This window comes from Phyllobates terribilis, unplaced genomic scaffold (assembly GCF_046119375.1).
Source record: "Phyllobates terribilis strain yellow unplaced genomic scaffold, ASM4611937v1 Scaffold_2__4_contigs__length_985480577, whole genome shotgun sequence".
NCBI classification, from domain to species: Eukaryota; Metazoa; Chordata; class Amphibia; order Anura; family Dendrobatidae; genus Phyllobates; species Phyllobates terribilis.
In genome coordinates this window covers 84,961,019-84,987,549 of record NW_027362762.1, presented here as the reverse complement: position 1 = coordinate 84,987,549, position 26,531 = coordinate 84,961,019, and the positions used below count along the sequence as shown (strand labels likewise).

The window sequence follows — 26,531 nt, the reverse complement described above, 5'->3', positions numbered from 1 at the left end:
AAAGACCCACCCCCTCTTCCTGTAGTAGGACGAAGATCTGCCCCCTCTTCCTGTAGTAGGACGAAGATCTGCCCCCTCTTCCTGTAGTAGGACGAAGATCTGCCCCCTCTTCCTGTAGTAAGAGTAGGGACAGCTTTTCCCTCCTATTCCTTAGTTCTTAGTTGCAGAACATAACAGCTGTCAATGTCCGACGGCGGATTTAACTTTAACCATCGGCGCCCCTGTTACATGATCTTTTTTTTCTTTTTTTTACACCACTTAAATAAAAAAAGAATCTATACAGGTTTGGTATCTATGAACTCGTAATGATCTGAAGAATAATAACGGCAGGTCAGTTTTAGCATCTAGTGAACATGGTAAGAATTAAAAAAAGAATTTGTGGAATTGCACTTTTTTTTGCAATTTCACAGCACTTGGAATTTTTTTCCAGTTTTACAGTACACAATATAGTAAAATCAATGGGGTCGTTCAAGAGTACAACTCGTCCCGCAAAAAACAAGCCTTCATACGGCCATATTGACTGAAAAATAAAAAAGTTATGGAACGGAAAAACCCAAGGTCGATAAGTGCACCTTCCCACCTGCTTGTTTTCCCCTCTTCTTTGATTGACAGCTCTGATTTTTTAGAGCCACATAAGGGTGAATGCTGCGTTATATATATATATATAAACTAAAATGTTATGCATTTATTTTATAATAAAATGTGCAGCTAGATTCACAATTACCTTTTCTGCCGTTTGGAAATATTGCTTCACTAGATCTTCCACTCTCAACGTTGCAACCTCTGAGGATGATTTGCTGTCAAGTTTCCCGAAATTAATTGCCACGATGTCTGGAATAAAAGCAGGGAAGGTCACCGTGTACTCCACACACAAAGCACAACAGGTGTTAGAAGCGAAAGTCATCACCAGACACGTGTGCCCTGGAGAGCGAGTGTGCCCACACGTCAGATGGAGGATAGACCTGGGACCTCTGACTGCTACACACTGTACATGTTAACACAAGCTGGTGACATGCAAAGAATGGTAAATGGGCAAAAAAGATGTTCTCCTGTGACAACGAGACCTTTATGCATAAAACAGTAGCTCTTATGAGACAAAGTGAAAAATCAAAACAATCTGCCTGCAAAAAATAGCAGAGCTTGAAAAAAACAGTGCAGAAAAAAAACACACAATAATTAAGAACACAATAATGTTATGCACTATATATATATATCAGGTATCCTTTATTAGTAGTAATTGGACCAGAAAATTATCCCACTTAAAGGGTCCTAGTCCTCTTCCTTTCTGAAGAAACAATTTGCATATTTCCCAGAGGAGCATTGCGGTTTAAAGGTCTCCTCACCTTGATATGCTTAACATGTCACTCTCCGCAAGGAGAAATGTTACCCCTTGGATACCCACTTAAAAGATTGTTCCCCAATCTGATGTAGAGGTAGAGACTCTGATTCCTATGATGTGTCACTTACTTTCCTGAGTGCTGCAGTTTTGATAAAATCCCTGTTTTCCTTGCTACACATCTAGCAGTTCTCTGTATAACTCCGCCCACACCACTGATTGGCAGCTTTCTGTGTATACTGTGCATAGGCAGAAAGCTGCCAATCAGTGGTGGGGGTGATGTTATACAGAGCTCATGAATATGGAGGACTACATGGCAGTAGGTTTACTAGTCCTATAATCTCCTGATAATATAGTAATTGTATTAAAACCACAGCAAGCAGCCCAGTAAGTGACACATCGCTGGAATCAGGGTCTCTGTCTCTACATTATGCTGCTCTCATACTATGTCGTAAAAATTCTGTGACAGATTCCCTTTAAAAGGGCTAAGATAACGTAAAGAGGATCTATCAGCTCATCCCACCCACCCCCATACCGATTGCATGACTGTGTAGTAAGGCCGTGTTCACACGTCCTGTAGTTACTTCCAGTTTTGGATCTGTTCCAGCATAGGAGTCGTACATTTGAATGGGAGCAGAATGTTGTTGATTTTTAGCTATAGCAAAAAATACACCCTTCTGTCCGGCCCCAAAACAGATAGCAACTGGATCCCAAAACCTGTTTCATTCAAAAGCTGTTCTGCTGCAGAGGGATCCGCTTTAAAGGTGATATGCAAATTAAATTGGACGTGCTCTGGGCGGGACGGAGAACTTCCACTCCCTCTGCGCCCTCTAATTCCACCCTCCACTTAGGGCGAATGCAGAAGTCCACGAAACACGGTCCGTGTATTGGCCATGATGCGTAGACTGGCTGCAAGTCTCCCAACTCATATATACCTCCGAGTTGGTCAAGTGTAGTTTGGGAGACCTGCAGCCGGTCCGTGCATCACAGCCCATAAACGGACGGCGCTTCGCAGATGTCTGAATTTGCCCTTACTTAGGTATTCTGAAGCTTTTCAATCATCCAGTGGTGGCAGAATTAGCCTGAGGCAGTGGAAGAGCTCTGTCCCGCCCACAGCACTTCCAGGGTCTGCAACTGAGCAGACGAATGGATCCACTAGTGGATTCACTTTTGTTCTTGTACCCCACACACAAGGGGACAGAATGAGCTGACAGATTCCACCGCATTGTTCCTGGAATGCATGGTTCATGTTCCAAGTCTTAAAGGGGTCCTTCTGGTAGTGTGACAATGATGGGCTACCAATATCAGGTGGGGTTCTGACTCCCGGCAACCTCACGGTTTGCAAGGCAGACCTCCATAATTTAAGTTGTGGCGGCGACAAAGTCCCTTCTTAATTGGTCAGAAGTCAAATCACCACCAATCTGATACAGAAGGTCTATCAATACCAACTCTACGAAAATCCCTCTAATCAGGTTCAAGACAGGCCCATATACCCCTGATCCTGACCAGGCACATTTCCGGTTGGGGAGAGGGGGGGGTTGTACATAAGGTTTAAAGAGCTGTAAAGAAAAATTTCTTGCTTGGATACTGAAGTCATTTTTGCAGTTTTTTTCATGATACATGGAGCTTCATTTTTTTGTCATTTTTGTGTCACTGTCAATCTCTCTTTTTCCCTTTTTTTTTGTTGATATCAAGTGATATTAGTGGAAAAATAAAAGTGGCATTTTCAATTATTTTTCATTTATTTTACATATTGTGTCCCCCATAAGGTCATAAAATGACTGACAGTCTACCCTGTATGACTGTGAATGCAGAGACAGCTGTCAATCACTAGGAGGACCGCCCACTGGACTCATTAATAGGACCGCCCACTGGACTCCTATACATACAAACAGTAGGGATTTGAATGAACAATATGCAAGTTATACTAAATCTTTACCTACAAGCCTGTATATAATTTTGGTCAGCTTCTCCTTCTCTATACCATGCTGTCCACAGATCGGACTGAATGTACAATGCTACAGTTCCCTTTAAGCTTTCCCATCCCATGTTTTAATCTAATTGCTGATATTTCCATCCTCTCCAGCTCCTCTTCATTTTTTACAATATGAAGCCCCAAATCGCAGTTCTGAATGAGGCCTCACAAAGGACATAAGAGGAACAATCTTATCTTACATTCTACATTTTCTGAAATTGGATGTTCTTTTGCAGCTGCTGCCTGGCATTGAGTGCTGTCATTTACCTTACTTGTTACCGGTTTACACAAGGTTTTCTCCTGCTCCATTAATATCAAGTCTATTCTATTTAATGTACAGTACAGACCAAAAGTTTGGACACACCTTCTCATTTAAAGATTTTTCTGTATTTTCATGACTTTGAAAATTGTACATTCACACTGAAGGCATCAAAACTATGAATTAACACATGTGGAATTATATACTTAACAAAAAAGTGTGAAACAACTGAAAATATGTCTTATATTCTAGGTTCTTCAAAGTAGCCACCTTTTGCTTTGATGACTGCTTTGCACACTCTTGGCATGCTCTTGATGAGCTTCAAGAGGTAGTCACCGGAAATGGTCTTCCAACAATCTTGAAGGAGTTCCCAGAGATGCTTAGCACTTGTTGGCCCTTTTGCCTTCACTCTGCGGTCCAGCTCACCCCAAACCATCTCGATTGGGTTCAGGTCTGGTGACTGTGGAGGCCAGGTCATCTGGCGTAGCACCCCATCACTCTCATTCTGGGTCAAATAGCCCTTACACAGCCTGGAGGTGTGTTTGGGGTCATTGTCCCGTTGAAAAATAAATGATGGTTCAACTAAACGCAAACCGGATGGAATAGCATGCCGCTGCAAGATGCTGTGGTAGCCATGCTGGTTCAGAATGCCTTCAATATTGAATAAATCCCCAACAGTGTCACCAGCAAAGCACCCCCACACCATCACACATCCTCCTCCATGCTTCACGGTGGGAACCAGGCATGTAGAGTCCATCCGTTCACCTTTTCTGCGTCGCACAAAGACACGGTGGTTGGAACCAAAGATCTCAAATTTGGACTAATCAGACCAAAGCACAGATTTCCACTGGTCTAATGTCCATTCCTTGTGTTCTTTAGCCCAAACAAGTCTCTTCTGCTTGTTGCCTGTCCTTAGCAGTGGTTTCCTAGCAGCTATTTTACCATGAAGGCCTGCTGCACAAAGTCTCCTCTTAACAGTTGTTGAAGAGATGTGTCTGCTGCTAGAACTCTGTCTGGCATTGACCTGGTCTCTAATCTGAGCTGCTGTTAACCTGCGTTTTCTGAGGCTGGTGACTCGGATAAACTTATCCTCAGAAGCAGAGGTGACTCTTGGTCTTCCTTTCCTGGGGTGGTCCTCATGTGAGCCAGTTTCTTTGTAGCGCTTGATGGCTTTTGCAACTGCACTTGGGGACACATTCAAAGTTTGCCCAATTTTTCGGACTGACTGACCTTCATTTCTTAAAGTGATGATGGCCACTCGTTTTTCTTTAGTTAGAATTTGTATTATGGCAAGAAAAAAGCAGCTAACAGTCTATTCAGTAGGACTATCAGCTGTGTATCCATCTGACTTCTGCACAACACAACTGATGGTCCCAACCCCATTTATAAGGCAAGAAATCCCACTTATTAAACCTGACAGGGCACACCTGTGAAGTGAAAACCATTTCCGGTGACTACCTCTTGAAGCTCATAAAGAGAATGCCAAGAGTGTGCAAAGCAGTCATCAAAGCAAAAGGTGGCTACTTTGAAGAACCTAGAATATAAGACATATTTTCAGTTGTTTCACACTTTTTTGTTAAGTATATAATTCCACATGTGTTAATTCATAGTTTTGATGCCTTCAGTGTGAATGTACAATTTTCAAAATCATGAAAATGCAGAAAAATCTTTAAATGAGAAGGTGTGTCCAAACTTTTGGTCTGTACTGTATGTCCACCGTACTTTTTATTGCAGAATTAACAAAGGTGCACAAACTAAAAGACTATGTACTGTGGGAGGAAGCTAGAGGTAGAAAAAGTCGATGTGACTTCACCGCTGCAGCCAACCTACAGAGACCGGAGCAGCAGCAGAGACTCAGCGCTGGATAAACTACAGAGACCTGAGCAGCAGCAGAGACTCAGCGCTGGATAAACTACAGAGACCGGAGCAGCAGCAGAGACTCAGCGCTGGATAAACTACAGAGACCTGAGCAGCAGCAGAGACTCAGCGCTGGATAAACTACAGAGACCTGAGCAGCAGCAGAGACTCAGCGCTGGATAAACTACAGAGACCTGAGCAGCAGCAGAGACTCAGCGCTGGATAAACTACAGAGACCTGAGCAGCAGCAGAGACTCAGCACTGGACAAACTACAGAGACCGGAGCAGCAGCAGAGACTCAGCGCTGGATAAACTACAGAGACCTGAGCAGCAGCAGAGACTCAGCACTGGACAAACTACAGAGACCGGAGCAGCAGCAGAGACTCAACGCTGGACAAACTACAGAGACCGGAGCAACAGAGACTTAGCACTGGACAAACTACAGAGACCGGAGCAACAGAGACTTAGCGCTGGACAAACTACAGAGACTTGAGTAGCAGCAGAGAATCAGCTCTGGACAAACTACAGAGATAGGAGCAGCAACAGAGACTCAGCTCTGGACAAATTACAGAGACCGGAGCAACAGAGACTTAGCACTGGATAAACTACAGAGACTCAGCGCTGGACAAACTACAGAGACCGGAGCAGCAACAGAGACTCAGCGCTGGACAAACTACAGAGACAGGAGAAACAGAGACTTAGCGCTGGATAAACTACAGAAACCTGAGCAGCAGCAGAGACTCAGCGCTGGACAAACTACAGAGACTGGAGCAGCAGCAGAGACTCAGCGCAGGACAAACTACAGAAAAAGGAGCAACAGAGACTCAGCGCTGGACAAACTACAGAGACCGGAGCAGCAGCAGAGACTCAGCGCAGGACAAACTACAGAAAAAGGAGCAACAGAGACTCAGCGCTGGACAAACTACAGAGACCAGAGCAGCAACAGAGACTCAGCTTTGGACAAACTACAGAGACCGGAGCAACAGAGACTTAGCGCTGGATAAACTACAGGGACCTGAGCAGCAGCAGAGACTCAGCGCTGGACAAACTGCAGAGACAGGAGAAACAGAGACTTAGCGCAGGATAAACTACAGAAACCTGAGCAGCAGCAGAGACTCAGCGCTGGACAAACTACAGAGACGGGAGAAACAGAGACTTAGCGCTGGATAAACTACAGGGACCTGAGCAGCAGCAGAGACTCAGCGCTGGACAAACTACAGAGACCTGAGCAGCAGCAGAGACTGAGCACTGGACAAACTACAGAGACAGGAGAAACAGAGACTTAGCGCTGGATAAACTACAGAGACAGGAGAAACAGAGACTTAGAGCTGGATAAACTACAGAAACCTGAACAGCAGCAGAGACTCAGCTCTGGATAAACTACAGAGAAAGGAGCAACAGAGACTTAGCACTGGATAAACTACAGAGACTCAGCGCTGTACAAACTACAGAGACCGGAGCAGCAACAGAGACTTAGCGCTGGATAAACTACAGGGACTCAGCGCTGGACAAACTACAGAGACCGGAGCAGCAGCAGAGACTCAGCGCTGGACAAACTACAGAGACCGGAGCAGCAGCAGAGACTCAGCGCTGGACAAACTACAGAGACCGGAGCAGCAGCAGAGACTCAGCGCTGGACAAACTACAGAGAAAGGAGCAGCAACAGAGACTCAGCTTTGGACAAACTAGAGAGACCGGAGCGACAGAGAATCAGAGCAGGACAAACTACAGAGACCGGAGCAGCAGCAGAGACTCAGCGCTGGACAAACTACAGAGACAGGAGCAGCAGCAGAGACTCCGCGCAGGACTAACTACAGAGACAGGAGCAGCAACAGAGACTCAGCTTTGGACAAACTACAGACAGGAGCAGCAATAGAGACTCAGCTCTGGACAAACTACAGAGACCGGAGCAACAGCAGAGACTCAGCGCTGGACAAACTACAGAGATCGGAGCAGCAGCAGCAGAGACTCAGCGCTGGACAAACTACAGAGACCGGAGCAGTAACAGAGACTCAGCTCTGGACAAATTACAGAGACCGGAGCAACAGAGACTTAGCACTGGATAAACTACAGAGACTCAGCGCTGGACAAACTACAGAGATAGGAGCAGCAACAGAGACTCAGCGCTGGACAAATTACAGAGACCGGAGCAACAGAGACTCAGCGCTGGATAAACTACAGACACCTGAGCAGCAGCAGAGACTCAGCTCTGGACAAACTACAGAGACCTAAGCAACAGAGATTTAGCACTGGATAAACTACAGACACCTGAGCAGCAGCAGCAGAGACTCAGCGCTGGACAAACTACAGAGACCTGAGCAGCAGCAGAGACTCAGCGCTGGACAAACTACAGAGACCGAAGCAGCAGCAGAGACTCAGCGCTGGACAAACTAGAGACCGGAGAAGCAGCAGAGACTCAGCGCTGGACAAACTACAGAGAACGGAGCAACAGAGACTTAGCGCTGGATAAACTACAGAGACCTGAGCAGCAGCAGAGACTCAGCGCTGGACAAACTACAGAGACTGGAGCAGCAGCAGAGACTCAGCGCTGGACAAACTACAGAGACCGGAGCAACAGAGACTTAGCGCTGAACAAACTACAGAGACCGGAGCAGCAGCAGAGACTGAGCTCTGGACAAACTACAGAGACCGGAGCAGCAGCAGAGACTCAGCTCTGGACAAACTACAGAGACAGGAGCAGCAACAGAGACTCAGCTCTGGACAAACTAGAGACCAGAGAAGCAGCAGAGACTCAGCGCTGGACAAACTAGAGACCGGAGAAGCAGCAGAGACTCAGCGCTGGACAAACTACAGAGACCGGAGCAACAGAGACTTAGCACTGGATAAACTACAGAGACCTGAGCAGCAGCAGAGACTAAGCGCTGGACAAACTACAGAGACAGGAGCAGCAACAGAGACTGAGCACTGGACAAACTACAGAGACCTGAGCAGAAGCAGACTCAACGCTGGACAAACTACAGAGACCTGAGCAGCAGCAGAGACTCAGCGCTGGACAAACTACAGAGACCGAAGCAGCAGCAGAGACTCAGCGCTGGACAAACTACAGAGACCGAAGCAGCAGCAGAGACTCAGCGCTGGACAAACTACAGAGACCGAAGCAGCAGCAGAGACTCAGCGCTGGACAAACTAGAGACCGGAGAAGCAGCAGAGACTCAGCGCTGGACAAACTACAGAGACCGGAGCAACAGAGACTTAGCGCTGGATAAACTACAGAGACCTGAGCAGCAGCAGAGACTCAGCGCTGGACAAACTACAGAGACTGGAGCAGCAGCAGAGACTCAGCGCTGGACAAACTACAGAGACCGGAGCAACAGAGACTTAGCGCTGAACAAACTACAGAGACCGGAGCAGCAGCAGAGACTCAGCTCTGGACAAACTACAGAGACCGGAGCAGCAGCAGAGACTCAGCTCTGGACAAACTACAGAGACCGGAGCAACAGAGACTTAGCACTGGATAAACTACAGAGACCTGAGCAGCAGCAGAGACTAAGCGCTGGACAAACTACAGAGACAGGAGCAGCAACAGAGACTGAGCACTGGACAAACTACAGAGACCGGAGCAGAAGCAGACTCAACGCTGGACAAACTACAGAGACCGAAGCAGCAGAGACTTAAAGCTGGATAAACTACAGAGACCTGAGCAGCAGCAGAGACTCAGCGTTGGACAAACTACAGAGACCGGAGCAGCAGCAGAGACTCAGCGTTGGACAAACTACAGAGACCGGAGCAGCAACAGAGACTGAGCACTGGATAAACTACAGAGACCTGAGCAGCAACAGAGACTCAGCTCTGGATAAACTACAGAGAAAGGAGCAACAGAGACTCAGCGCTGGACCCTGGGAGAGTAAGTGAAGCTCAGGTTGTTTTTATTTTTTTTTGGAGGGTGGGGAGGGGTGGGTTTACACGTAACTGTGTCTGTTGGCAGCAGTTTCCTTAAAGAGAAAAATCCCTTTAACCAAACCATAACAGATATATTTTTCATAGGCATCTTATTGATTTTAGCACATCTTATAATGGGAGCTTCAAGTTTCTCCTCATTTTAATGGCAAAAGTGGAGGCACGGTGCGAGGATAACCATGTGATCGTTACGTCACGTACTGACCTTTCTTGTCCTTCTGCTCCTTGTGTCTGAAGAAATGTATTATATCTTTAGGATTGGCAGCTTTATCCACAAACCTCTGGCTGAACCGGAGAATGTTGAAGGGTTCAAAGCCGCCTGTGTAATCCACCTGAGAAAGACAGCGAGGTCACGCCGAGTACAGATATACAACCTTTAAAAAATAAAAATAAATGAATAATAAAAAATAAAGCCCCCCTTTTATTTAGGAACAGGACATTTGTTTCCCCTCCGCATTCAACTTTGATGTGGTCTGTGGTCATAAATCAGCTGGGAGGCGATCAGAAGAAGGAACATGCCGGCTTCAGCAATCTTGGTGGTCTGACTCGTGATCACAAGTACAAGGGTGGTCCCTAAAATCAGGTCTGACAAGTAAAGGGGTGTCCCAATTAGGAAGTTATGACCAACCCACAGGATAGGTAATAACTTGCTGATCTCCAGGGGTGCGATTGCTGGGACCTGCACCAATCCCAAGGGTCTAGAAATTCCCCATTTGGGACCACTCGGGAATCATCAACAGCCTCAGAGACCATGAATGGGGCGGTGGCACACATGGGCATTGAGCAACCATCATACCATGCAAATGGGGCGCTTTAAAGGCATGTGCACACTTCGTCTTTTTCAGGTGCACACGCTCCGTAACCCGCCTGAAAAAAAAGTGCTAAAAAGAATGAACATATGCACTGCAGTGTAAAAACGACTTGCTGTTCACATTTTCAGGCTTTTATGCGTCTTTTAACCACTTCAGGTTTCTAAAAATGCCAAGAGATTAACATTGACCCGGCCATTATTCAGGCGGCTTACGCTTGGAAGCCGTTCACTATTTATACCATACAAGTAAAAAAAATGTCAGTCACCAAAAATAACCGAATAGACGCAAAAGGTAAAAAAAACTCTGGAGTTTCCTAATGTGTCTTCTGCTTGCAAAGCTCGGTGCATATGCACACATCTAACATATGCTGTGTGTACACACCCTAAAAGCCCTGCTCTCAAAATCAGTGGGGGTCCCAAAGGTAAAACACCCTAATGATAGAAAGTAGACACCTATCCATCCACCTAAGTAAAGCCCCCGTCTCACATAGCGATATCGCTGCTGTGTCACGGTTTTGGTGACTCACCAGCGACCTCACCAGCGATGTCGCTGTGTGTGACACTTTGCAACGATCAGGCCCCTGCTGTGAGATCGCTGATCGTTGCAAAGTGTCCTGGACCATTTTTTGGTCGTTGGCCTCCCGCTGGCCAGCACACATCGCTGTGTGTGACCAGCGGGACCAACGATCTGGCTGGTAACTATGGTAAACATCGGGTTACTAGGGGCACGCACGCACTTAGTAACCCGCTGTTTACCATGGATACCACTCTGCTACGGTGCGCGGAGGCTCCCGCGCACCGTAGCAGAGTGGTATCCATGGTAAACAGCGGGTTACTAGGGGCACACGCGCACTTAGTAACCCGATGTTTACCATAGTTACCAGCCTGCGCCTGCTTGCAGCAGGCTGGTAACGGGAGCAGGACATCGTGGAACGATTCTTTCCACGATATCGCTGCTCCCCTGATCGCTGGTGAGCCTGCCTGTTTGACAGCTCACCAGCGATGTATTAGCGATGCAGCAACGATCCCTGACAGGTCGTATCGTTGTCGGGATCGCTGCTGCATCGCTTAGTGTGACGGGGCCCTAAGAGACAACTCTTAACATCCAGGATCTGAGTCATCTCCAATCCAAGATGCTGCAGCCAGTGGAAACAGACTGCAGTGCTAACAGCCCAGCAGTGTCTTGAATTGGACATCCCTGGTGCCATAAAGTTATTGCTAAACTCTCAAGAGGTAAAAAAAAAATCTTCAGATCACACCTGTGTCTGGCTATTAGGCAACATTCTGCTGCAGAAGCCCTCCCGCGCGGCAAAAGCCCTCCCCCGCTGCAGAAGCCCTCCCCCGCTGCAGAAGCCCTCCCGCGCTGCAGAAGCCCTCCCCCGCTGCAGAAGCCCTCCCCCGCTGCAGAAGCCCTCCCCCGCTGCAGAAGCCTTCCCCCGCTGCAGAAGCCCTCCCCCGCTGCAGAAGCCCTCCCCCGCTGCAGAAGCCCTCGCCCACTGCAGAAGCCCTCCCCCGCTGCAGAAGCCTTCCCCCGCTGCAGAAGCCCTCCCCCGCTGCAGAAGCCCTCGCCCACTGCAGAAGCCCTCCCCCACTGCAGAAGCCTTCCCCCGCTGCAGAAGCCCTCCCCCGCTGCAGAAGCCCTCCCCCGCTGCAGAAGCCTTCCCCCGCTGCAGAAGCCCTCCCCCGCTGCAGAAGCCCTCCCCCGCTGCAGAAGCCTTCCCCCGCTGCAGAAGCCTTCCCCCGCTGCAGAAGCCTTCCCCCGCTGCAGAAGCCCTCCCCCGCTGCAGAAGCCTTCCCCCGCTGCAGAAGCCCTCCCCCGCTGCAGAAGCCCTCCCCCGCTGCAGAAGCCTTCCCCCGCTGCAGAAGCCCTCCCCCGCTGCAGAAGCCCTCCCCCGCTGCAGAAGCCTTCCCCCGCTGCAGAAGCCTTCCCCCGCTGCAGAAGCCCTCCCCCGCTGCAGAAGCCTTCCCCCGCTGCAGAAGCCCTCCCCCGCTGCAGAAGCCCTCGCCCGCTGCAGAAGCCCTCCCCCGCTGCAGAAGCCTTCCCCCGCTGCAGAAGCCCTCCCCCGCTGCAGAAGCCTTCCCCCGCTGCAGAAGCCCTCCCCCGCTGCAGAAGCCCTCCCCCGCTGCAGAAGCCTTCCCCCGCTGCAGAAGCCTTCCCCCGCTGCAGAAGCCTTCCCCCGCTGCAGAAGCCCTCCCCCGCTGCAGAAGCCTTCCCCCGCTGCAGAAGCCCTCCCCCGCTGCAGAAGCCCTCCCCCACTGCAGAAGCCTTCCCCCGCTGCAGAAGCCCTCCCCCGCTGCAGAAGCCCTCCCCCGCTGCAGAAGCCTTCCCCCGCTGCAGAAGCCTTCCCCCGCTGCAGAAGCCCTCCCCCGCTGCAGAAGCCCTCCCCCGCTGCAGAAGCCTTCCCCCGCTGCAGAAGCCTTCCCCCGCTGCAGAAGCCTTACCCCGCTGCAGAAGCCCTCCCCCGCTGCAGAAGCCTTCCCCCGCTGCAGAAGCCCTCCCCCGCTGCCGAAGCCCTCCCCCACTGCAGAAGCCTTCCCCCGCTGCAGAAGCCCTCCCCCGCTGCAGAAGCCTTCCCCCGCTGCAGAAGCCCTCCCCCGCTGCAGAAGCCCTCCCCCGCTGCAGAAGCCCTCCCCCGCTGCAGAAGCCCTCCCCCGCTGCAGAAGCCTTCCCCATGGTGGTAAAATGACACCTTTTGATTAGAAGCTGTCTGACTGACACAACCACTTTTTACATGTAAGCTACAGTGAAAGAGAGCATAAAAATGAGGGATCCGATGCATTCATATTAACCAGTTTTTTTTTCCATTTTCAGAGTTTTTTTTGATTTTCTCTAAGTCAATTCTATGAGTTGGTAATTACTTAGGCACCTAAATGGGGCTAGTTTCTACTTCTTAATTGCAGAAGCCAGTAATCAAGGATTTTAAAGGGAATCTGTCACCACTTTGGAGATATCAGACCTCTACTATGACCATACAGGGTATAGAAAAGTAAATCTATACATACCTGTATGGCCATAGTAGATGTCTGATTGCAGAGAAAAGAGCTTTAATCAATTCTGTTTTGTACAAGCTTGGCGTCCGGGGGACGGGAAGAAATCCCCGCCTATATGCTTATTATTCCCTCAAATCCCCACCTATATGCTTAATTATCAGATTCCCCCTCCCCTGCATGGGCCCTGTGACGTGCACTGTGCTCCCTGACTTCCCGGGCATGCGCAAAGAGCCGTTCACATAGAGAGAGCTTTGCTTCATGCCGGCCCCGTCTGCCTGTGCGCTGCGCTGCACGTTTCTATTGCTCAGGCGCTGGGAAGTGACAGTGACTCCATGCACATCTCTGCTGCATTCAAAAGCGAGATCTGCAGAGCCCAGGTTGTCGCTGGGGGTCAGACCTCCAGTGAACAGTATGCGCTATCCATGGATAGAGAATAGCTTTCTTTTCTAGGAAAATCCTTTTAACTTGTGGTCACGATTCATAAAAGGCGCCGAGACCCATTTGAGTGCAGCACAAAGGAAACGTGAAGCAGATCGCAGCGTAACCAATACGTTACGATTAAGACTGCTTTAGCTTGAAACGCGTAGACCAGACGTCTGGACACCTTCTCCTATGATTTTAATGTTTATTCCAATAAATGTGAAGTGATAGATTTTTTGCCTTGATATAGCGGCTGCTGGATGAACAACCTTCTCTCCTGCATATTAGAATGTCTATAATCCTATAAGATGTTTTATTCTAACCACTCTAGACCACCAGGAATAATATATAAAGGCCAATAACCACTCGAGACTACCAGGAGTAACAGAAAGAAGCCAATAACCACACTAGGAATAACACATACAGGACAACTAACTAACCTACATTACCAGGAGTAATAACCTCCCTAGACTACCAGGAATAATACATACAAGCAAATAACATCCCTAGACCATCAGGAATAATACATACAAGCCAATAACCAGCCTAGACCACCAGGAATAACACATAGAAACCAATAACCACCCTAGACCACCAGGATTAACCCATTCAAGCCAATAGCCATTCTAGACCACCAGTAATAATACATAAAAGCCACGAGAAGCCCCTGGGTGGCACAGGCTGTGTGTATGCGTCGCTCACACCGTGCCCTCCCGATCACCACATGCACGAAGCCAGTGACAACCAGGAGCTTCAGGAGCAGATAACAAATGAAGCTGGGGACATATACCCAGCTTCAAAGCACATGCCCGGGAAGCGGTCTGTACACAGGGGCGGGATTTACACAGACATCAGGATGACATAGGGGCTGTCCAGCCCATCGATCAAAAAGAGGAGGGAGTGAATGGTTTCCCGAGGACCGAGACTGAAGACATATCCAGCACCACCCATATGACTGCAAGCCGAGAGGGAAACATTTTTTTTTATCTTTTAACTTTAAAACTACAACATTACACTGCCAGTAATAACAGAAATCAATATCAACCTTTTAAGCACCCCTAGATCATCAGGAAAAATCACCCTAGACTACCAGGGATAAACCATACAAGCCCATTATCTCCCTACACTGTCAGGGAGAACATATATCCCTATAAACCTCCTCAGAACCAGGTATAAAAGGAAGAAGAGCATAACCCCCCCCCTACACTGACAGAATGGAACTGTCCATAACCACCCTAGACTGCCAGGGATAATACATACAAGCAGCTAACCACCCATGTGTCTGTCCATAAGGAATAACATTATTTTTGCCCATTATATGATTTGGATCCTGCATTTTTATCTCCAGTTCAGGCTCTCTATCTAACTTTCAGTTATCTCTGAGCTGGTGGGTAGAGACTAGCTGCTATGATGTTCTCCATACTCAGAACACACAGACATGAGGGATTCCTGGTCTCCTATCTCTATAAAGAACATGTTCAGAAGCAGCAGCGCATGGGTCATTATGCAGAAATACTCTGTAGTGCGGCCGTGAATCCAGCACTAGGGCGAGAAAAACACTTACTAGAAAGCAGCAGCACAATCTATGTGCCTCTTCGTTTCTCTCCTCCCCTACTCCCCCCCACCCCCTGGCGGCCTTTTTCCATATACTTCAATACACCGCTGCAGTCTAATCCATCAGAGACATGGCAGTACATCTCATCTTCAGCAACAGTGATTTTTGGCTGTTTTTCAGAGTGAATGAGGAGTTCAGGAGACAGAGGGAGGAGAAGAAGTGGCTCATAGGTGGTGGGAGTTTCTCTGCTAAAACATATAAAATAGTTTCTTATATTAGACACTTATCGGAAATGTCAGCAGACTGGGAGAACAGTCGCCAGACATGAAATGTACTATTTGGGTGGTAAGACGGGTCTAATAATAGCAGAACGACTGAGTGTGGGTTGTGAAGAATTGTTATTTCAGACATTTAATATCTTTCTCAATGATTCATGCTCATCACTATAATCCGCCTTGTATAATGCAGCACTGCAGGAAGTAAAAAACAAAACTCTTCTTAATATTTTTTTTTAATATCCTAAATTCTCAACTAAAAGCGCAATAAAGTACATCGCCAATATAAAATGCTGATGTGTGGGCGAGCTTTGGAAACGACAAAAATTTAAAAATAAAAAAAAGACTTTGTTACATTGATTTCTGTACCACAGAAGAAAAGTAATATCATACTCAGGTGGCAAAAAATAGCAGGCAGTGCTACCAGACGTTAGTGACAGGGTCTGCCCATCCAGGGCACAACTAATGCCAACGCTCTGGAGGTTAGTGGCTGGAAACCTGGGCGATCAGTTCTTATCATTGGGGTAAGTTGTTGGTGCTAACACATTAGCAGGGCAGATGTAGTATTTCAACTCACTTTCAGAGGGCGGTTGCTCTTCACTTGCATTCTGTCAGTATTATAAGTGCTAGAACTACCTTTCCCTTCACTTCCCAACATGCATTGTTTGTTACCATAGTCCAAAAGCATTGCCTGCCCTGAACACAAAGCCACCATTCTGCTATGCTGTATGACAGATGGGAAAGCAGGAGAAGAGAGAGGAAGGTCCACCTCAACTTCCTGTAGAGAGACAAAGATCAGCCTCACTTCCTGCACAGAGTCAAAGACCCGCCTCACTTCCTGCACTGAATCAAAGACCCACTTCAGTTCCTGTGGAGACAAAAATTTGCCTCCCTTTCTGTACAGAGACAAAGCCACGCCTCACTTCCTGCAAAAGGACAAAGACCCACCTCACTTCCTGCAAAAGGACAAAGACCCGCCTCACTTCCTGCAGAGAGAAAAAGACCCACCTCACTTCCTGCAGAGACAAAGACCTGCCTCGCTTACTGCAGAGACATATACCCACTTCACTTCCAGTAGAGAGACAAAGCCCCGTTTCACTTCCTGGAGAGACAAAGCCCCGCCTCACTTCCTGTAGAGAGACAAAGACCCATCTCACTTCCCACAGAGACATATACCCACTTCACTTCCCGTAGAGACAAAGACCCGCCTCACTTCCTGCAGAGAGACAAAGACCAGCCTCACTTCCTGCAGAGAGATAAAGACTCGCCTCACTTCCTGCAGAGACATATACCCACTTCAGTTCGCATAGAGACAAAGACCAGACTCACTTCCTGCAGAGAGACAAAGACTCGCCTCACTTCCTGCAGAGAGACAAAGACCCGCCTCACATTCTGCAGAGACAAAGACGCACTAAACTTCCTGGAGAGAGACAAAGCCCCACCTCACTTCCTGCAGAGAGACAAAGACCAACCTCACTTCCTGCAGAGACACAAAGCCCTGCCTCACTTCCTGTAGAGAGACAAAGACCCGCCTCACTTCCTGTAGAGAGACAAAGACCAGTCTCACTTCCTGTAGAGACATATATCCACTTCACTTCCTGTATAGAGACAAAGATCCGCCTCACTTCCTGCAGAGAGAAAAAGACACGACTCACTTCCAGCAGCGAGACAAAGACCCGCCTCACTTCCTGCAGAGACAAAGCCCAGCCTCATTTCCTGTAGAGAGACAAAGACCCAGGGACCAGGTGCTACTCCAGGTCAGACCCCGGTCACAGCTGTTGACCCACACCGCGGAATGCAGGAACAGGCAGGTTAGACTGGCATGTAGACAGGTGGGTACTGGCAAACACGGCTGGTATGCAGACAGGTGGACATTGACAGGCACAGCTGGTATGCAGACAGGTGGGCACTGGCAGGCACTGCTGGCGTGCAGACAGGTGGGCACAGGCAGGCACGGCTGACATGCAGAGAGGCGGGTACTGGCAGGTAGAAACGCAGGCAGGATAGGGACCAGTACAGACTGGGATACAGGAATGGAGCCGCAAGTGCGGTAGACAAGCAGAGCGGAGCAAAACCCGCAGATGCGGTGAACGAGCAAAGCAGAGCAAAACCGCAGATGCGGTGAACAAGCAAAGCAGAGCAAAACCCGCAGATGCGGTAGACAAGCAAAGCAGAGCAAAACCCGCAGATGCAGTGAACAAGCAAAGCAGAGCAAAACCGCAGGTGCGGTACACAAGCGAAGCAGAGCAAAACCAGCAGATGCGGTGAACAAGTAAAGCAGAGCAAAACCCGCAGATGCGGTAGACAGGACAGGGCTCTGTTCACATGGAACAGACTGGAGAACACAAGAAGATAGCTGGAACACAGGAGTTAGATACAGAGGCAGGGAAACAGAACGAGCAGAACCAGGTACACACAAAGTACTTGTAATTAAGTAGCGAGTGGACACAAAACTCACAAACAGAAGTACAGAGACAACGAGCTGGAGTTAGGCGCAGGTTCAGATACTGCAGGAAAAGAGAAATGTACAGACATAGAGACAAAGAGGTAACGGACTAGGACACTGTTCAGACAGAAACAGAACCGGGAACAAGATACAGGAACGAGCCTGGGAACTCAGCCCACAGGGTGGCGGAAACTGACTAAGGTCACAGGTACAGGTAACAGGCCTGGGTATACAGCCGCCAGGGTGACAGAAACAGACTAGATACAGGACAGGACCTGGCAACTAAGTTGCAAGAAACACACAGATGGAAATTGTTGCTCAGGCACCTCCGACTGGGTGGAGGAGGTTTAAGTATCCAGTGACTCACAGAAATAGGCTGAGGACGCATTAGGACTGTGCACACAGTAGCTATAAGAAACAAGCAGAAAGCCGCGCCGACGCCCTAAGCAATCAGACAAGAGACATGGACACAGCAGGTACTGAAACAAAGAGTGCAGTATGGACTGACAGGTAAGATTGCGGTCTTGCATGGTGGGAGGTGGTGCACCATGCAAGCACGCCGCCAGGGATATTACATACCCACTTCACTTCCTGTAGAGAGACAAAGACCCGCCTAACTTCCTATAGAGAGACAAAGACCCACCTCACTTCCTACAGAGACGAAGACCCGCCTCACTTCCTACAGAGACAGAAACCCGCCTCACCTCCTACAGAAAAAAAAAAAATTGACTTCTGTCATCATTTTTTGAAACCAGTAATTTTTTTTATTTTTCAGAGCGAACTGATGGTTTTATGGCTACCATTTTGGAGAACATAAGGCGCTTTAATCGCTTTTTATTGCCTTTGTTTTTTTTTCAGGAAGTTCGGCAATTTTTTTCTACTTTTTGGTGCTTAATGTTCGGCTTAAATCACTTTAGATTTTGATAAATCATATTTTTACGGACACGACCATATTAAATATGTTTGTAAACTGGAAAAAGCAGGGTGATATAAACATTAATATATTTTTGAACTTTTTTTTTTTTTTATAATTTTGTACACCCGAGATGGTACTTGAACTATGTTGATATTTAAGTATAATAGTGCAAGCAATCACAAAATCGCAGGTTCAAGTCCCAACTCCAAAAAGGTATTGCAATATATAATAAAACTGACACTCTAATATGTAGCCTAGTCACAGACGGACACCGGGTCCCGGGCTGCAATGGCGATTCATCTTGAAAGTCGATCCATGTGTGTACAAGCAACCAGTCCATTTATATGCAGTTAAACAGCAGCAATCAGAGCTAGCTGACAGAGGCAGATGCCGGCTCTATAACACAGCCGGCATCTGCCCAGTATAGAATATGGAGCGACTTAGCTGCTGTGATGTACAATTACATCAGGGTGTGAAAAAGTTAAGATACATATCAGCATCTCAAGATATCTATACCAAAATATACAGACCCATTTGGCAGGTGAAAAGGAGGCAACAATTAGAACCAAAGAGAACCTGTCAGCTGCCCTAGCCCACCAGTACCGCCCCAGCCCACTAGTACCACCCTAGCTCACCAGTACCGCCCTAGCTCAGCAGTAAAGCCCTAGCCCACCAGTACCTCCCTAGCTTACCAGTACCGCCCCAGTCCACTAAAACCACCCTAGCTCACCAGTACCACTCTAGCCCGCTAGTACCGCCCCAGCCCACCAGTACCTCCCTAGTCCACCACTACCGCCCTAGCCCACCAGTACCGCCCTAGACCACCAGTATAGCCACCATGTCTTTATAGCATCCTCTATCTACTTTCTAGCAAGCCCCTTTTCGTGGCCTAGTGATTGGTGAATAATTATATTAATAATAAAACTGATATGCAAATTAGTAGGTGACTAGTTGGGAAGGGAGTTGACATAATTTGCAAGAGCAACGTCACTACTGGCTAATTGCACATATTGCGCATGAGCGCGACGGTCTGCCTCCCTGGGTATGTGCAGTGAAATCGGGTGTACACTCCCCGGCTTCAGCACCGCACTGTGCATACCCAGCAGTGAAGCAGGACTCTGGCAGCTATGGAGGTCTTACAGCTGGCATATACACACTGTTGTGTTTCATTGGTGGTATATGGGAGGGCTGTAAGACCGGCCTCCTGGTCTTTTGCCGGTGATTGCAACTGGCGGACCTTCATGTCACTGCTGCCTCCTGTGTCGTAAGCATGCATGAGATTTGCATTTGCAAAGAGCTGGCGGCGACATCACTGTTGCAAATCATGTGAGACAATGAGAAGGAGAATTAGTCCGGAGAAATTAACGTCCACCTCGAGAATTCACAGACTAATTTTCATATCGCTAGGGCAGTTTTAAAACTGATATTATGGTTATTCACCAATCACTAAGCTGTAAAAAGGGTCTCGTTAGAAAGAAGGTATAGGCAGTTCAGGACTGCATTGGCCAAGGCCCCTCAGTAATAGTGATTTTTGGGGCCCCCTGTTCAGCTACATGCAAAAATAACCTGCCCCTAGTAAACAAATGTACCTTTGCTTCTATATCATTTTAATTTGGCCAGCTTGCTTAATGAATGATAAGATGATACCTTTTCTGCATTACTCATTAGCACTTCCTCAGAGGGGCCTACCGGAGGATTCTCCTATTCCCCGATGGGCCAGTCCAAGCCTGGATATAGGGTACAATGAGGACATAGCGGTGGTTTTGGGGGGGGGCTATTTATCCCTTAAATTCTGGTTGTATACGTCTGATAGAGTGTTGTGAGCATACTCTGGGACGAGGAGGCCGAGGAGCCGCTCCGTCATTTATTGTCAATCATGTGATCCTGCAACATTTGGATTCAGTAACTTCTAAGCTCTCGCATTAAAGCTACAGAGGTGACGAATCAACCAAAACGTCTGGGACTGTAATGAACTTACCCGCAATCTTATCAGAGGTTTCTCAGGTATACGAGGATTTCCCAGACGTTCCCTTTCAGCCATCTCTAACATTGTCTCTATCTGTAATAAAGAAAACAAATCAGAACATTATCAAGGGTATGATACTCGTCCTTTGTGTAGCACCTGACCCCAAACTTATTTAAAGAAGTTGTCTAACAATTACAACTTAAACCCCATCCACAGAATAGATGACACGTTTTTGATAGCTGGGAGTTCTATCAAAGAGACCTCTCAACAACCACGAGAATAGGTGGTCCTAAGTGCAAGGAAGTGGGGATTGTGCATGCCCACTGCCTCTCCATAGGTAGCCAAGTACACCACTCGGATATCCTCATCAGTCCCACAAACTTTGCTAACTACCAATCTACTGTGCCTGTCACTGATCTCTCCCAGCACAGAGCAGTCATGGACCACTCCTGCCGGTGACATCACGTCGACAGAGCAGCGTCTTCTCTTCCGTTCTGCTCTGTTGACGTGGCATGACTGCTGATGTCATACCGACCGACAACCAGCTCCCCGCTGCAGAACTGCGGTGAGCCGACTGTCAATCAGCAAGACATCGGCAGTCACGCCGGTCGACAGAGCAGAACGGAAGAGAAAGAGCTGCTCTCTCAACATGAAGCAGCAGAATCGTCAGCAGGATCGGTCTGTGATCGCTCCCTGCAGCCACTACCTGCCTGTCAGTTCTTAGGCCCATAAAAATAAATAAATAAAATAGTCCTGGATAACCCTTCTAACCTAATTTTCATATTATGGGTTAACAAAAATGTCCTATGAAACTAAGTTTTGTCAAAATTTTGGAAATCGTTCTTGTGTTCAGCGAAACATTGATTAAAATCTTATTTTTCAAAGGGGGTGTACTCATTTATACAGAGCACTGTACACAATTTTAATGGTTATAAAAGTGTAAAAATAGAGGGCGATGTAAACTTTTATGGCCTTTTTAGTACTGATTTATATTTTTTCAAAAAAAAACTAAAACGTTGCAATTTAGGAAATCGGCTGAAAACATTGAGAAACCCCCAAACCCTGTCCATAAGGATGGACAAAAAAAAAAAGTAAAAGGCATAAAATAGACTTTAAAAAAGGCACAAATTCCATAAGAATGAGGCAAGAAAGAAAAACAGGTGAAAAACACTAAAAATGACACACAAAAAAAAGGCGTGAATGCAATAATAAATGGGACCCTAAGAAGTGTTCATTATTATTCCTACCTGGCACACTGTCGGTGCAGTGTATGGTGCCTCTGTGTAATATGAAGAGCTTGTCCGCCTTAAAGGGGTTGTCCACTACTTGGACAAGCCCATCTCATGCCTCATGTTTGGCCCCGTTAAAATAAAAACAGCTCTACTCACCTCTAGTGCCGTTGCCGTTCCAGCGGTGTCGGCACTCTCGGTACCGGGGCTCATGTGAGGTTGTTACATCACATGAGCCCTGCAGCCAATCAGCGCTGGCGTCACTGTCCCCGCCTTCGGACGTAGGAAGTGAGTGCTGCGGCGGCTCTCCGATTTGTCCAAAGGCGGGGCCAGTAACGCCTGCGCTGATTGGCCACAGGGCTCATGTAATGTAACAACCTCATGTGAGCCCCTGGAACGCAAGTGCCGCCACCGCTGGAACAGCGCCGGAGGCCAGTATAAGTGTCTAGATTTTAAAGGGGCCAAACATGAGGAATGAAAAGGAGTTGTCCAAGTAGTAGACAAACCCTTTAAGGCTCATTCAGACGTGTGTTCTTCGTCTGCGTGTTCTATCTCTGTTTTACACAGAAAGACCTCCTATCTGGTAAAGTCTATGGGGCTATTCACATGTCCAGCTTTTGTTTTGCGGATTGAGAGGTCTGCGAAAAATTATGAAGACTTGACACTGATCCTAGTGTTGGATCAAAATCGGCCATGCAAGTCTATGGGAGCGTTAAAAAAAAATTGGATGCCATCCATTGGCTGTCCGTTTTTCACGGACTTGATAGGAGAAGGTGGAGAAAAAAAAAATTTGCTCATCTGAAAAAAACTAGGACCAAACTCAGATGAAACTCGGATGAAAATTACTGATGAAAGTCGGACTGTTATTCTTGTATGTGAAAAAAAATGATGTCTGAATGACCCCTGAAAGACTTGTCAGAACTCTGAGTGTTTTTTTTTTTTAGGTTCTTCAAAAAATTCTACAAATAAAAGGATGCAACCAAGACAAGCAAAAAAGTCTGCTGCGTGCAGATAGAGCCAGAGGTACGGAAATGGCTGTCTACCTTCTCTATGCAGAAGTTTTCTATGTCCTGAGTCACTTTGGGATTGTCCGGGTTGAACAGGTCTGGAAAGTCCGACAAGACGACATCTTCGATGAAGAACTGACGCACGCTCTGAAGAGGAATCTTCTGCATGTTCATTTTTTTATGTTTGATTCTTAACAATCCCACGTGTCTGAGAAAAGAAAGACGGAAAAGTTTTACTTAATGAAATAACTTATGCCGTCGATGGTGCCGTCAACAGGGATTTTGATATTTGGATCACGGCATGAATTACCTATACGATGGACTACTTGCTAGAGATGGGGTGCACCTTACGAAGACTGGAAAACATGTATTTGGAAGTCGCCTTGCTACACTCATCAGGAGAGCTTTAAACTAGAACAATGTGGGAAGGGAAGCAAAAGGCCAGAAAAAGCCATACAGCTGACAAATACTATTAAGATCTCTGCTACTGGAAGTGGAAAGGAAGAACAAAGACAAAAAAATCTAAATAATAAAAATATGGGAGGAAGAGAAACCAATCACAAACTAAAATGTTTTTATACAAATGCACAAAGCATGGGCAACAAACAAGGAGAATTGGAACTACTAATGCAGGAAAAGGAATATGATGTCATTGGAATCACTGAAACTTGGTGGGACGATACACATGATTGGAATAAAAGGCTAAAAGGATACAACTTATTTGCAAGAAACAGACTTGATAAACGAGGAGGAGGTGTTGCATTGTATGTTAGAAAAGCGTATATCTGCACAGACATTGAAGCTTCAGAGACTGGGAGTTCTGTGGAAACTGTTTGGGTAAGAATACAAGGAGAGAACAACGGAAAGGACACCATTGTAGGCATTTACTACAGGCCACCTGGGCAAGCTGAAGATATGGATGAACTCTTTATGTATCAAATGACCAAGTTCTCCAAAAAATATGACGTCGTGGTTATGGGAGATTTCAACTATCCAGACATTTGTTGGGAATCTCTCTCAAGTAAAACTAACAGGTCAAGCAAATTCTTATCCTCTCTTGCTGACAACTTTATCTTCCAAAAGGTAGGGCAGAAAACAAGGGGATCTGCTACTTTGGATCTAATCCTTATAAACAGGGAGGAAATGGTTGAGGAGGTAAAAGTGGCTGGAACCCTAGGAGACAGCGATCATGCGATTATAGAATTTTGGATAACTAGAGGAGGAAGACATGTGAAGACTCAAACTTCAAGGTTAGATTTCAGAAAGGCAGATTTTAAGAGACTCAGAAAAAGAATAGGAGAGATCCAATGGCTGGATGTCCTTAAGGACAAAAATGTCCAGGAAGGATGGGAAATTTTTAAAAATGAGATTCTCAAAGCATTATCATTAACAATCCCGAAAAGTAGGAAGAATGGGAAGCATTTAAGGAAACCAGGATGGATGAACATAGAACTTAAACACATGCTAAAAAGAAAGAAAGAAATGTTTATTAAATGGAAAGAGGGAGGCATATCGAAAGAAGAGTATAATGCAGTCTGCAGATCCTGCAGGGCACGTATCAGTTAAGCTAAAGCTGACAATGAATTAAGGCTTGCAAGAGATGTCAAAAGCAATAAAAAAGGATTTTGGGGGGTATGTCAAAAGTAAAAGAAAAGTCAAAGATGCTAAAGGATTTTTACAGGATGAAAATGGTGAAATGGTAAGAAAGGATGTTGAGAAGGCCGAACTTTTTAATTCCTATTTTGCATCTGTTTTCTCTCAGAAAGAAAATGTAACATCAACTGATCTTCAATGTCCTATTAAAGGAATAGAAGAATCCAGGTTATCTGTAAACAGAGAGATTGTGAGGGAATATTTAGCTAACATGAATGAGTTCAAGTCTCCAGGTCCAGATGAATTACACCCCAGAGTACTGAAGGAGATCGTAGAAGAAATTTTAGAACCACTCTCCATAATCTTTGAAAATTCTTGGAGAACAGGAGAAGTCCCAGAAGACTGGAGAAGAGCAAATGTTGTTCCTATCTTCAAAAAGGGGAAGAAGGTGGGACCCAGGGAACTATAGGCCGGTGAGTCTGACTTCTATACCAGGAAAGATCTTTGAACAAATTATTAAACAACATGTATGTAAGTACATGGATAAGAATGAAGTGATTAACCAGAGTCAGCATGGGTTTGTAACTAACAAGTCATGTCAGACTAACTTAATTTCCTTCTATGACAGAATCACTGATTGGGTGGATCAGGGGAATGCTGTAGATATAGTATATCTTGACTTCAGCAAAGCATTTGACAAAGTATCTCACACCATCCTTATTGAAAAAATTACCAAGTATGGAATGGACAAGGCAACTGTTAGGTGGATTCATAACTGGCTTAGTGATCGAACTCAAAGAGTGGTCGTAAATGGCTTCACATCCAGTTGGATGAATGTCTCAAGTGGGGTACCACAGGGCTCCGTCCTGGGACCTGTATTGTTCAACATCTTTATCAATGATTTAGATGAAGGAATTGAGGGTAAACTGATTAAATTTGCTGATGACACAAAGCTAGGAGGGATAGCTAATACTAGAGAAGAGAGAGAGAGGATTCAAAAAGACCTAAATAAACTGGAGCAGTGGGCAGCAACTAGCAGAATGGTTTTTAACAGGGAAAAATGCAAAGTACTACATCTGGGCAATAAAAATGACAAAAGCATATACAGAATGGGAGGAATAGAGCTAAGCAACAGTACATGTGAAAAAGACTTAGGTATACTAATAGATCATAGACTGAACAAGAGTCAACAGTGTGATGCAGCAGCAAAAAAGGCAAATACATTTCTGGGATGTATTAACAGAAGCATACAGTCTAGATCAGGGTTCCCCAACTCCAGTCCTCAAGGCCCACCAACAGGTCATGTTTTCAGGATTTCCTTAGTATTGCACAGGTGATGGAATTATTGCCTGTGCAGGTGATGCAATTATCACCTGTGTAATACTAAGGAAATCCTGAAAACATGACCTGTTGGTGGGCCTTGAGGACTGGAGTTGGGGAACCCTGGTCTAGATCACGTGAAGTCATTATCGCACTTTACTCCTCTTTGGTCAGACCTCATCTGGAATATTGCGTCCAGTTTTGGGCACCACATTTTAAAAAAGACATTGACAAACTGGAGCAAGTTCAGAGAAGAGCGACCAGAATGTTGACCGGTCTGCAAACCATGTCCTATGAGGAACGGTTACAGGATTTGGGAATGTTTAGCTTGCAAAAAAGAAGACTGAGAGGAGACTTAATAGCTGTCTACAAATATGTCAAGGGCTGTCACATTGTAGAAGGATCATCTTTATTGTCATTTGCACAAGGAAAGACTAGAAGCAATGGGATGAAACTAAATGGGAGGAGACACAGATTAGATATTAGAAAAAACTTTTTGACAGTGAGGGTGATCAATGAGTGGAACAGGCTGCCACGAGAGGTGGTGAGTTCCCCATCAATGGAAGTCTTCAAACAGAGGCTGGACAGACATCTGTCTGAGATGATTTAGTGAATCCTGCTTTGAGCAGGGGGTTGGACCAGATGACCCAGGAGGTC

The 26,531-nt window shown here is 46.7% G+C and overlaps 1 protein-coding gene across 1 annotated transcript in view; it reads right to left on the bottom strand.

Annotated features, from left to right (window-relative positions):
- The window catches only part of MRE11 (MRE11 homolog, double strand break repair nuclease), a 242,404-nt gene that overhangs the window by 138,415 nt on the left and 77,458 nt on the right, over positions 1-26,531 (bottom strand). The window contains exons 9-12 of the mRNA XM_073662176.1: positions 22,998-23,169; positions 20,738-20,818; positions 9,551-9,677; positions 725-831 (exon numbers count right to left, since the gene is read on the bottom strand). Coding sequence (XP_073518277.1) covers positions 725-831; positions 9,551-9,677; positions 20,738-20,818; positions 22,998-23,169 — 487 coding nt within the window. The remainder of the gene's footprint in view (positions 1-724; positions 832-9,550; positions 9,678-20,737; positions 20,819-22,997; positions 23,170-26,531) is intronic.